This window comes from Pteropus vampyrus, unplaced genomic scaffold (assembly GCF_000151845.1).
Source record: "Pteropus vampyrus isolate Shadow unplaced genomic scaffold, Pvam_2.0 Scaffold566, whole genome shotgun sequence".
NCBI classification, from domain to species: Eukaryota; Metazoa; Chordata; class Mammalia; order Chiroptera; family Pteropodidae; genus Pteropus; species Pteropus vampyrus.
This window is the reverse complement of record NW_011889347.1, coordinates 386118-399261: the sequence shown is the minus strand read 5'-3', so window position 1 is coordinate 399261 and position 13144 is coordinate 386118. Positions and strand designations below refer to the sequence as shown.

At 35.4% G+C, this 13144-nt stretch overlaps 1 protein-coding gene across 7 annotated transcripts in view; it reads left to right on the top strand.

Annotated features, from left to right (window-relative positions):
- SMARCA1 (SWI/SNF related, matrix associated, actin dependent regulator of chromatin, subfamily a, member 1) overlaps positions 1-13144 on the top strand; it is an 85447-nt gene that overhangs the window by 890 nt on the left and 71413 nt on the right. For 5 of the 7 annotated variants that reach the window (XM_023525485.1, XM_011384192.2, XM_011384196.2 and 2 more), the window contains exons 2-6: positions 3984-4049; positions 5856-6022; positions 6355-6455; positions 6558-6658; positions 8922-9101. In XM_023525485.1, coding sequence (XP_023381253.1) covers positions 3984-4049; positions 5856-6022; positions 6355-6455; positions 6558-6658; positions 8922-9101 — 615 coding nt within the window. Of the gene's footprint in view, positions 1-353; positions 373-3983; positions 4050-5855; positions 6023-6354; positions 6456-6557; positions 6659-8921; positions 9102-13144 lie in introns of those variants that run through there. The other 2 variants (XM_023525484.1, XM_011384197.2) reach the window with 2 other exon arrangements.

Below are 13144 nucleotides of genomic sequence, written 5' to 3'. Positions count from 1 at the left end.
CCTTTTGGGCGGCAGAAAAAAAAATCCCTTGTTCGTTGGGTCCCCGCCTGCTGAGGCAGGGGTGTCACACCAAGAAAATGAGCTCTCCGCGTCGTACCCCTTCCTCCCCCACCCCCCATTCAAACCTCAAACTGAGAAACCGTGAACGTTGGCTTAGGAAAATATCCAACGTGTGCACCCTCACCATCTCCTGCCCCGCCCCCGACGGTATAGTGTTTCACTCTGGGGCCACCCAAATGGTCCCCCAATCCGGCCTCAAGTCTTTTACGCTTCCGCCTCCCGTTCCTAGTGGGCGCTGCTGGCTCCTGGACACATGCAGGTTTAAAAAAAATTTTTTTAAACACAGCTTCGCCAGGATGAGTTGCTACTAACGTACGTAAGGGGACCGCTCAGACACCTATTAAAGCCAAATCCAGAAAATATGTATTATCTCCATAAGGCATATTTCATGTGGATTGAGACATGCAAATAAAACTATGAAACGCGTTGCAAAATTGAGATGAAAAATAGGATGGCGCATGATGATTTTTGATGTGTAATAAAATTGTAGACGGATCATTTATGGGTAGATTTTCCATTTACGAATAAACATCACTATTAAAAAACCAGGTAATTAAAATTATGCTTTAGCGATCTCAAGTGGCTTTGTCTGAATCATTATGAGACTATACGACTAAATGAAAAGCTTTTGAGGGAAATTAACACCTTTTGCCGTGAATTAGAGTAATTTTAAATTCAGCAGTTGCTTAAGTGACATATTTTACTGTTACAAGGTTGACTAAACAGAAAGACAATTGTAGGGCTAAGTGAAAACCGTAAAAAAAACATACGCGTATTAAGATCCATGCAGTACTTGGTACAGTAGCACAATATTGATGAGTAAAGCTGGGCCAAAATACCAAGCGTTAATATAAATCAGATGTGAGGAAATTCAGAAATGTGCCTAGGTGCTGTTATTCCCTAGAGCGGGTAAATATAAGTGCTAAACCATCTTTTGTATGGCAGTAAAGGTTGTTGATTGTCCTGGTTGTACAAATTTTTTGAATAGTGAAAAGACTGGGAATCAATTAAAAAAACCTACATAATAAGCACTGAGTTAATACATCTATATTCATGAACTCTGTACTCTCATCAGAAATTGCCTTAATAGTGCCTGATTTGTCTGCTCAGCGTAAGGAAATGAGGTTCTGGGTGGCAGGAACTTTCTGATATCTAAAGTTTACTACTTTAATCGTTACATTTTTTAATTTTTAATTTTTCCTTTAAAATCTAAATAGTACCAAATCATCTAAAGTGTTTTTTTTTTATTTATACCATTCCTTCAAATAAAGTAATTTGGTCCCCCCCACCCAAGAAAACTAAATATATTATATACTACCTTGACTCCTTAAATGGTGTACTAAAAGTACAGATTTACCTTTTCTTCATGTCCATCAATTATTGTACTCTTGACAAGTTATACAAAGGTTATTTCAGATCCAGGAGGTTGTTTTTCCTCAACTACCTCACAGAGACTTCCTTTATTGTGTTGATTTTTAAATAATTTCTCAGTCTCCTCAATTGTCAGGCTCTTGGCTATCACTTTTTAAATATTCCATCTACTTTCATCGGAGAGAATTTGTTTATGATAAAGGACATAAATGTAACAGGACCATAAAATCATATAATACAACTGTAAAATACAAAAATACAAGTGATGCAACAGAGAGAGGGAATAATTACACCTGAACACCAAGGAGAAGGGATATTAGTTGCAATGGAACTCACATTTTAGTCTGGGGCTTCTGCCATTCCTTCTTGCTGTTGATGTGTGCCTTCTAGTGGTCTTTCTCATGTTATTTGCTGCTGCTGCTTTTATTTTCTGTAATATGGGAACCCAGATTATCAAACTTGCTAGAATGGTATATCAAATAAAAGAAAATTGGCACTGAATGAGAGCATTTTCATGATGCATAAAGTAGATGAGATTTAATGGGTTGAGTTGTGACATTTAGCTACACAAAGGTACTTTTGCTTACTTTCTGGTTCTTAGACTTATTTGGTTTGTGATTGTTGGATAACCTAATGCTGTAAGGTTATCTAAAAAATGAGTTGGTATTTTTGGTAGTAAAAACATCACGGAAAAGGTCGCAGTCTTTAAGACGGCATCTTGATGACCTTGTGCTACATTCTCATAGCATCTAGATTACCAGATGATAAAATCCATAAGGAATTTATTAGAATATCATAATTATCTTTTATCTTTTCTGGTATGAGAAGCATATTTTTGAAAATGTATACGCATACAAATGAAAAGGTCTAGAGGGTAGGTTTAAAATGTCTTGTAGAAGGTAGTGCCAATTAAGTAATTACCCATAGCTTTTAATAACACTGCTCAAGATTAGGAATTTTAATTAGCATATAATTAAAATTTTATGGTATTTTATCAAAAGGTAAGCAAAAAAGTAAGGAGTAAAATGTTTTTCTAATATTAAAGCTTTAATTTTCTCTAAGTCTCACATTATTAGATATATACTTATGTAGATGAGATGAAGTAATTTTCACTGTTTTGAAACTTGAAAACTAGACTTCATATAGCTCAGTGAATGATAAAGGTGTGGGTGTTGTTACCCAATTTTCCTTTACTTGTTGCTTTGAAAATAAAATAGTATTTATAGTATATATTACAGTTTGAAAGTGTGGGATTGAGGGGATTTTAGCAGTTTTCTATTCTCATCCATCCACGATTACATTCAAAACATCCCACGTGGATTATGTATGCATAAGAGATGCTATAAATCAAGATGGCTGTTATTTGGGTTAAGAACAACTGAACAATATCTGATTAGTGCTCCAAAGTAGCACCCTGACCATGGTCAAATTCCATGATCTTAGTTTGGATTTCCTCAAAATACAAATTTTAGTAAATGTTGGAAGGTATCTACATTAACTATTGGAGCCATGCTTTCCTTTGTTTAAAATCACATTCTGTTGATTTATACGATCTAAGTTTTCAAGAATAGGTTGACTTGACAAAAGCCCCGATAAAATAGACATAATTTCTTTAGTTTTCAAAAAGAGATTTGCATTTGGCTTGCGCAAAATCTATGTTAAAACAAATACTCTCAGTTTTGGTACTAATGGGTAGATTTGTGTTTTTACTATTATATTTCTTTATTTCTTACAGGGAAGGACTTGCATTCTATATACCTATTTATATTTACAAGTACAAGTTTGTCTTGAAATAAGCCCCCAGATAATTTCAGTATTTTTAAGTAGCTGATTTGTTAGTTTTCACTAAATTACAACTTTTTAAATACCAAAAGGTTAATAGTTTTAATAACCCTGACAAACTGCTTCTATAAAATATTTATGTAATATAGTTAAAATACTTTTCTTCCCAGTTGGAGAAAATTAACATAAGCCAAAAGTTCGAAACTATACTGTTGTTATTTTAAATATAAATGATTACATTGTGTTACAAAAAGTTTAAATGTCCTAATTAGAATATGAGAAGATTTAAAAAATTGTATCTTTTCAGGAATAGAAACCACATTCTTCTGAAACTCTGACTTGTTTCCATTACATTAAGGTGTTTCTGAGTATTAGTATTTACTTTCCTTGAACTATTTGGGTTATAGTTGATAATATTAGTGTATTTTAGATTTTAAATCTATTCAGTGGTTGCACACTTCCTTATGCTTTAAATTAAAAAATAGATGAAAAAGCTCAATGTTTCTTTTTGTTTTTAATTCAATTAATGTTGTCTCTTTGGCTTTCATAATTCTTTGGATTTTTTTTATTAGTGTACAGAGCTGGATTAATCATAAGCCTTGCTTCATAACATGCTCTCATCAATGGTCCATGCATGGCCCATGTTGATTTATTTAGTATTTAATTACTTTTTACTTTCTTCAAATGAGAATGTTGACCACTTTCAAGACCTTGCATTGCAATTTGATGAATTTTCTTTGAAATTCTAGAAAAGTGTTTCTCCATTTCAGCTCAAACTTGCTGCTAAAGCTTCTAAATCTGAAAAGGAAATGGACCAAGAATATGAAGAGAAAATGGTAAATATATTCTTGGGTAGGACAGTGAATATTGTAGCGGGTTTTTATAGAGGAGATGTGAATAAAAATACGTGTGTATATATAATTAATACAGGATCATAGATTTCAGAATTGGAAAGTAATTTAATATATAATCCATCAGAATAGATTTTTGTTGAATAAATGAATCTCCTCATTTTCAGATGAGGAAATAAAAGATCAGAGAAACTATATGGAATAGTTGAGACTAGAAGCCACATCTCTTCATTTTTGTTCAGCACTCTTTACCCCATAATAAGGTGTTTTGTGCTAGAGATAGTTTATCCACTAAGTGAAAATATCAGTGGCAATATCAATAGGCTGAAAGAAAGCAGGTCACAAAGCCAGACTGATTTTTTTTCTCCCTCTCTCCTTGCTTTGGATATATGAATGAATGCTACACACTTTGAAACATGTAATATAGTAATATGTTTTCTTGAGGGAAGGATATTTGCCCAGTACATGAAAATATTCCATGTTTAAGCAGTATAATTTTAGTCATGCCCACCTATTGCTTTGCTATACATTTAATTTTTTATTTTTTAGCCACTAAAGTCCACATTTTAGCTTTAATTTAACCAGATTTTTATGCCTTGGGATTTTTCAAGACTAGCAAATTTGGTTAACTCAAAAAAGAAATTAACAGGTAGGTGGAAGTGAATTTTTTTAATATTATAAAAATAAATAGAGACAAAGTTCATTTTTTGGTTTTTGATAGTGATTTTGCAGAACTCCATTCCTTAATGTTTTAAGGCCACATCTAACATAGACAGTTAATGTTTTAACAACTCTAAAAACAACATTCCAGTAAGGATAATGTAATGGAAAGGTTTTGGCCTCCTTCCAGCTACTGGTAGGAATATATTTGTCTAATTCTTGTACTTATGTTAATGAACTTTTATAAGTTTCTGGTGTTGTTAATTATGCATCCTTCATTAGAAATCAAATATCCTACACCTGGTAGTCAGAAAGTGGGAATCAAAAAGTCTTCATTTTTTTAAATGTAGAATGATGTATATACATCTTTGGATCTTTTAAGATTTTATAGTGAAAGAAGTTTTGTTGCATTTATATGGTACAAGTTATATGACCTTGTAAAACTTCAGAAATTATATCAATTTTCAGTATTTCACTTGTGTGTGTATATTTTCCCCCAAATCCTGCTCACTTTGGGGAGAAACTCATATAATATTAGCAGAAAGCATAATTTTCCAGATCACTATAATTGAAGAAATGTTTTTTATTTCATTACTGTACCATGACATTGAAAATAATTTGAGACAAATGAGACTGTTCTAAGATTTCAGTTATTTCTAGGTACAGCTTGAAGATCCTTAAGAGTTCAGTTTATGCTATTCATATCATAACTTATATTTCTATATTTACGTACATTATATGTTATAATTTTGTTAACTGTTTAGGAAAAGAAAACCATTATTGCTTAGAAAGAGGATTTACTTTTCGATCCCAACTCTTTAAAGAGTACTTCCTAGTGGGGTGTTTACTAAGTCTGGCAGATCACTTGGCATTTATTCAAACTAGTTGCAAATACCATTTTCAAATTCTGCTACCTATTAGCTGTGGGAGCTTGAGCAAGTTACTTTCTACCTCAGTTTTATCATCCATAAGATGGGGATAATACTAGTACCTATCTTACAGGTTCATTAAGAGAATTAAATGGGTATGTTTAAAGCCTAGAACATAGCGCAAATTAAGTACAATATAAATGTTTGTTAAATAACTTTGAATGAACAAAAAGAAAATCATTACTTTTGTTTTGTAAATTAGAAAGCAGACCGAGCGAAGAGATTTGAATTTTTACTGAAGCAGACAGAACTTTTTGCGCATTTCATTCAACCTTCAGCACAGAAATCTCCAACATCTCCTTTGAACATGAAATTGGGACATCCTCGAATAAAGAAAGATGACAAGCAGAGCTTAATTTATGTTGGAGAGTATGTCGGCATCTCTCTCTCTTCTCTCCTTTTCTCATTTCCTCTCTTCCTCCTGTCCCCCTTTCTCCCTCCCCTTGTACACCTCTTCTCTCTTATTCAGTATAATTTTCTGTTCAAAAAAAGATTATTGTCAGTGCAAATGTTTTGTAGGCAGTTTTTTTTTTTTCTCACCAGCAGTCAACCAGTAAAAATGTAGGCTGGTTCTACTAACTTCTAAGTAAGACCCTAGATAACTCATTGCCTTTTTCATAGAAGATATTAGCAATGTATGCTGACCTAATTGACACCTTAGCGTTTTGTCGAATATGGAGGTGTTTCTTTTTTCATTTCAGCTACCGCCACAGACGCACAGAACAAGAAGAAGATGAAGAGCTACTCTCGGAGAGTCGTAAAACTTCTAATATGTGTGTGAGATTTGAAGTGTCACCTTCATGTACGTACTTAATTATGTTGGTTTTTTTAAAATTTGGTTTTAGAAAAATTTTGCTCAATTGTATTAATGAACATATGAGACATCACTGATTTTTTTTTTCAGATGTGAAAGGAGGACCCCTGAGAGATTACCAGATTCGAGGACTGAACTGGTTGATTTCTTTGTATGAAAATGGAGTCAATGGTATTTTGGCTGATGAAATGGTAAGGAGTTGGGAGCCTAAAACACATTCTCAGTTATCAGTTTTTATCTAAGTTTGAAAACCGGAGCTGAACTGCCCCTCTGAGGCCTTTATTTAGATATTATAACATAAAAGGCATTTGTAAAGTCTAGAATTGTTTTTTGGAGTAACTTCTAGAACATATACTTTCACTGGCTGTAAGTAAAGTTCTTATTGAGATTTTTTCAAATGGTATAAAAAATCTTGTACTTTTGTTTGTGTTTGCACTTTGGCTTCCAGGAAGCTTAGAGCCAAAATGAATGTCAGAATGGAGCATCTATATAACTTTTAATGGTCTGCTCATTGTGTCCTTTGTGCCTTTTCCTATTCTTTTCCTTCTGGTCTTACTTTCCTTGGTCCTTCTTTATTTCTATTTTACTATTAATTATGTTCCATATTTTCATTGTAGGACACCAGAAACATGTTTTCATTGTAGGCTATCTGAAATCTTTTTGAGAATGAGTTGGGGTATATAAATTAAACACCAAATGAATGAATGAATAAATCAAACGAACAGTTGAATGCAGGTGTGAGTGAATATAAATGTCTTCATATATGAGCAATCAGAAAATGAATAGATGGAATAAAGAACAAAACAGTAAAGAGCAACATTGAGTCTTGACAGTTGAATGCCAGGTGTGGGGGTTAGGAAGTAAGCCAAGTAATGGTATATAAAGAAAAAGATCAAAGAGAAAAAGGAAGGCTATTTAAGATGCTACTTCAGCAGATCAGGGGAGTATACCAAGGCCTAGATTGTTGTTTTCAGGCCAGATGACTAAGATGGGATTTAAGAGAGGGCTGGAGGAGTTCTAGATCTATATGACCCAGTGATACTCATATTTATAAGACTCCTTTTGGTTGCAGCCTGTCTAAACACGAAGGATCAAAAGATCCTTCATATTGAATTTATGCTGACATCAGACGAGATTTAATTACTAAAAAGGGGAAAATACTTTAAGGAATATAGAAAATTTGGAAAAAAATACATAATCAAAACTAAGTTATAATTCTGTTACCTGGAAGTAACCACAGTTAACATTTGGGCATATTTCTTTTTATTCTTTTTCCTTCAAATGTATTTATTTTGCATAGTTGAGATCATTGCATATATAATTGGGTATTCTGATTTCATATTCATATTTTTCACATACTTAAAATAATTTTGTAAAAAAATTGTTAATTACTACATAATATTTAATCTTAGGGAGGTACTATAATTTTATTCATCTCCTCCCTTATTGCTGGTCATTTGGATTGGTTGATGTACAGTGTATATGTATGTATAGTATATATTGCAGGTATATATAGTATGTATTGGTTGATGTGTACGTGTATGTATATATATATAGTATATGTGGTATATAATAATGCTATTATGAGAATTCTTGTATTTTAGTTATTCTGCATCTCTCAGATTATTTCCATAGAATTCCTAGAAGTGGAATTACTTGGTTAAGGAGTATTAACATTTTAAGCTTTTGCTGCATAGCATCCATAAAACCTGTCTCATTAAGTGACATTTCAGAAGGATAAACCCTATAAAAATAGTTTTAAGTTTGGTTTATGAAAGAAAATATATACCTTGCATAGAGATAAAGCCAGAAACTGTTTTAAAAGGCAATGCAGCATAGGACATTGTTCCCTTTCCTATGGGTTAGGTGGTTTTTGTTCATTGATGTTAAATATATTATTTTAAAAAGTCTACTGGACTAGGTAATCTCTAATGTTCTTTCCAGCTGCAAAGTTCTTTTATGTTCTGTTCTTTTTCAGTTCCTTTAGTCTTCAAGGGTGTGAGATGCATATATAGAACCATATGCCCCTTGAGATGCATAGTCTGAATATTTCATGCCTGGGCTGTAGTAATGTTGGGGACAACAGGAAAGAAAGACTGATGTTTAAAGTAGTCTGGTAAAGGAAATGGGTCTTTGGGAAATGCATGCTCAAAATTAATAATTTTGCAACTAGTTGAAAAAATTATATAGTAGATTGATTGCCTCTTTAGTAGGAGAAGTCTCCCAAATAGAAAGCGGCTTTGTTGAGCCACTTTCTAATTGCAAGTTCTTGATTTCTTTTTGTGTTCACAATAAGTATTGAATTGGAATGATTATTCACTTTAAAAAACAAGGTCTTTTAACTTGTCCTTATGTGAGATAGTTGGCAAATATCTTTTGTAATGTTGTTACTAACAAAATGTTCCATTAAATAAAATGTGTTCATGGATTTTTTTCTTTGTGGTGATAATGCAGGGTCTTGGTAAGACTTTACAAACGATTGCTTTGCTTGGTTACCTGAAACATTACCGAAACATTCCTGGACCTCACATGGTTTTAGTTCCAAAGTCTACTTTACACAACTGGATGAATGAATTTAAACGATGGGTCCCATCTCTCCGTGTTATTTGTTTCGTTGGAGACAAGGATGCGAGAGTAAGTGAGAAACAGGTTTTAAAAGGCAATCAAGAATAACATTATTTCTGGGGTTACGTTGCATACTATTGCCATAAAAGACATTTAAGTTGACTACTGCTACTAAATAACACTTAAGTTTAGTGCTTAGACACTATGTTAGGCTCTGTTATAAGTGCTTTTTATAAATTTCATTCTCACAGCACTTCTATGCAGTAGATGTGTTACCTATTAATAACAGACAATCCCTTTATGCTTATCTGTGTTTACTTTTAACTAGCTCATTAACCTAAACATTTTTGAGTTGCACTTTTAAGTAACTTTTTATTTAAAAAAAACTTATTTTTTGACAGTGTGCATCTTATCAGTGACTCTATCATTTGTGCTATTTGACACCAGAAATGTGGAAATTTGCATGACTTTATATTTTATGTTTAAGATTTTGACTTTTGATTTTGACTTGTATGTATGCACACACATGTGCATATACACACATGAGTGGAACCTTTTTTATTTGTACAGAGAGTCTTGTGTTTGTGTTTATGCATAGACACAGCTTTCAGCTTTGGTCTTCGAATAGAAAAATACATGTCCGTATACATTTTTAGGTAATATTAGAAACACTAGGCTCTGGTGTAACCCACCCATTTGTCAGTCTAGTAGGCTACAATTATTTTAGGACTGTAGAATTTATCTAAAGATAATAAATTATGCAAAATACTGAAACTAATAATTGGCTTAGAAATCATATTATTAAATTTTGTGTTTATTTTGCCTCCAGAGAGTATAGTGTAGTGCAGTGGTCCCCAACCTTTTTGGCACTGGGGACCAGTGCTCCTATGAGAATCTAATGCCTGATGATCTGAGGTGGAGCTGAAGTAGTGATGCTAGTGCTGGGGAGGGGCTACAAATTCAGAAGAAGCTTCACTTGCTCACTGGCCACTCACCTCCTGCTGTGCAGCCCAGTTCCTAACAGGCCACAGACTGGTACTGGTCCATGGTCTGGGGGTTATGGACCCTCGGTTTAGAGTATAAAGATTTATTCTACTTTACATATTTAGATAGGTTTTCAAAATATATTCTCAAAAGAATGGCAGCATAATGAATTATGTAATTTTCTTATTTTGCTTGAAGAAAAATTACTTAAATTTATTTAAATTTAACTTATAAGTGATTTAAAATTGGAATATTGAGCTCATAAATTTAGAATTACCAGCTTGATTCTGCCTTATGCCTAATATTTCCCAGTAGCAGATTAGCAACTTAGAACTATTTCTGGTCACTATTATTATTTAATGTAATACCACTCCTTAGAAAACTTGGTATATATGCTTTTGCTGGAATGATTTTTTTTGAAATTATGAGCAAAAGAAATATCTAGGCTTATGTTTTCATGATGTCTCAGTGAAAATGTATGTCAGTGGTTTTCAGCTTTATTATATGGAGTCTAAGGGTTTCATGAAGTATCTCTGAAGTATTTCATAACTTTTAAAGGAATGGATGTATTTAATTTGTCACTACCCTATCTCTACCCCATGGGAAGTTGGGATTCTTCTGGTAGACTAAAAAATTTCTTAGTTTTGAAAATCACTCTTCAAAATCAGTGTTTTTCAAATTAACCACTCATTAATAGATTGGGAATTAATTTTAGTGGTTGGTGACAACAATTTTTAAAAACATTGAGATAGAAAATAGTGTTTTATACACAGTCAGGATACATGTTACTTATTTCTGTACACATACACTGGAAAATGTATGTGTATGCTCTATTACAACTTAAAATAAATTTTACTGAGTGCCATGGTCAAAAGAGTTTGGAAACCATTGATTATTAATTACATAAATAACATGCCATATTCAACATTTAGAGATTGATGTTGTATTGTATAGAGATAATCCAGATCTTTATGTATAGACAGATTTAAACCTTGGTCCCAGATGGGATAGGTATATTGGGGTCTTTCCGGTTTTCTGGCTTACTATAAACATTTTATGAGATCAATATTTTAGTAAAAATTTTGAGGTTAGCAGTCAAGATGGCAGAGTAGGTAAATACTGCTTGCCTACTCTCACAACCACATTAAAAATTACAACTAAACTACAGAATAGCCGTCACTGGGAGTCACCTGAAGTCTAGCTGAACAGAAGTTGTACAACTGGGGACACACAGAAGAGGCCACGTTGAGACCAGTAGGAGGGACAGAGACAAAAAATGGGCAGGTCCCACACCTGTGTGTGGTGCTGGAGAATGGGGAGAAACAACTAGGTTGTGGAGGTCCCCTGCAAGAGTGAGGGGTCCCGGTGCCACACCAGGTTCTCCAGGCCAGGGTTCTAGTACCAAGAAGAAGAGAAGTCCCCACAACTTCTGGCGGTGAAAACCAGCAGAGATAGTGGCTGAGTGAGATGGAGAGCTGAGGGAGTCGCAGATTCTTAAGGGGTCCGCACATGGACTTTATCAGTGACAGACTCACTAGTTCTGAGCTCCAGCTCTAGTGTAGCAGCTTGAAATGTACCAGGGACATATGGGGAGGAACAGAGTTGTCTGGCTTCAGGGTGAGGGATAGAGGGGCAGATTTCTCCCAGACATAAGTGCTGGTAGATGGCATTGTTCCTTTGTTGCGCACTCCCTCACCTGGCTTACGGACCAAGGTGGTTGCCATGTCTGAGTCTCCATCAAAGTAGCTAACACTGGTTGCCTTACCCTGGTGATTCCCTGAGACCTGCCCCTCCCAAATTACAGGCCTACTGAAGCCACTTCCAGTGGCTTTTCCACACAAATAGCCTGTCTTGGCTCATACTGCGAACTTTCCTAAAAACTCTCAAAGGTTCACAAAACCTAAACAAGCAGCATCTGTCCTCAGCGTGCCCTATACCTCTTGCTGAGCAGCCCCAAGCCTGGAATTAGTGGCAGCTGGACTCAGATCGCAGCTTTGCCTCTCAAGGCACTTTCAAGCTCAGCATGGGTGGTGGCCATCTGTGGAATGCTTGCTGGTGTAGGAGGGGTGGACCTGAGGAGTACACAACCTGCAGCTGAACTCTGTCTGCTGCAGGGCCCCTCCCATGAGGCCCCAGCCTGCAGGCCCAGTGGCTGGCTTTGTGCTGAACCAGAGTACCACCTGGGGTCAAATCTGAGGACGACACACCGAAAGGGCAGGCAGAGCAGGCACCAGAGCCCTGCTGAAGCGAATCCTGCTCTGTGCTCTGTAGGGTCAGCCCCTGCACAACCGCTCCTTCACTGGTCCTGACCAGTCATCACGGACGATCGGCCTGAGGGTCAATCCCTCCCACTGATGAGCACACAGCAACCAAGGCTCAACTACAACAGGAGGGCAAACACAACCCATACAAGGGACATACCTGCAGCACCTGGCTCAGGTGACCAGGGAAGACTGTGCTACTGGGCCCTACAGTACACCTACTATATAAGCCACTCTACTAAGATCAGGAGACATAGCAGCCCTACCTAATCCATAGAAACAAGCACAAGTAGGTGGCCAAAATAGGAAGACAAGGAAACATGTTTCAAATGAAAGAACTGAACAAACCTCCAGAAAGTACTAAACAAAATGGAGATGAGCAATCCACCAGATGCAGAGTTTGAAACACTTGTTATAAGGATGCTCGATGAACTTGGGGAAAGAGTAGATGAACTCAGTGAGAACTTTAACAAAGAGATAGAAAACATGAAAGTGGAGATAGAAAACAAGAAAGAACCAGTCAGATATGAAAACTACAATAACTGAAGTGAAGAATACCTTAGGAAGAATTAACAGTAGATTAGATGAAGCGGAGGATAGAATTAATGATTTAGAAGATAAGGTAGCAGAAAACACCCAATCAGAACAGCAACAAGAAAAAGTCCAAAAGCATGAGGATAGTTTAAGGGGCCTCTGCGACAACTCGAGCACACCAACATTTGCATCTTAAGGGTACCAGAAGGAGAGAGAGAGAGCAAGGAATTGAAAACCTATATCAAGAAATAATGACTGAAAACTTCCCTCACCTGGTGAAGGAAATAGACATACAAGCCCAGGAAGCTCAGAGAATCCCAAACAAGATGACCC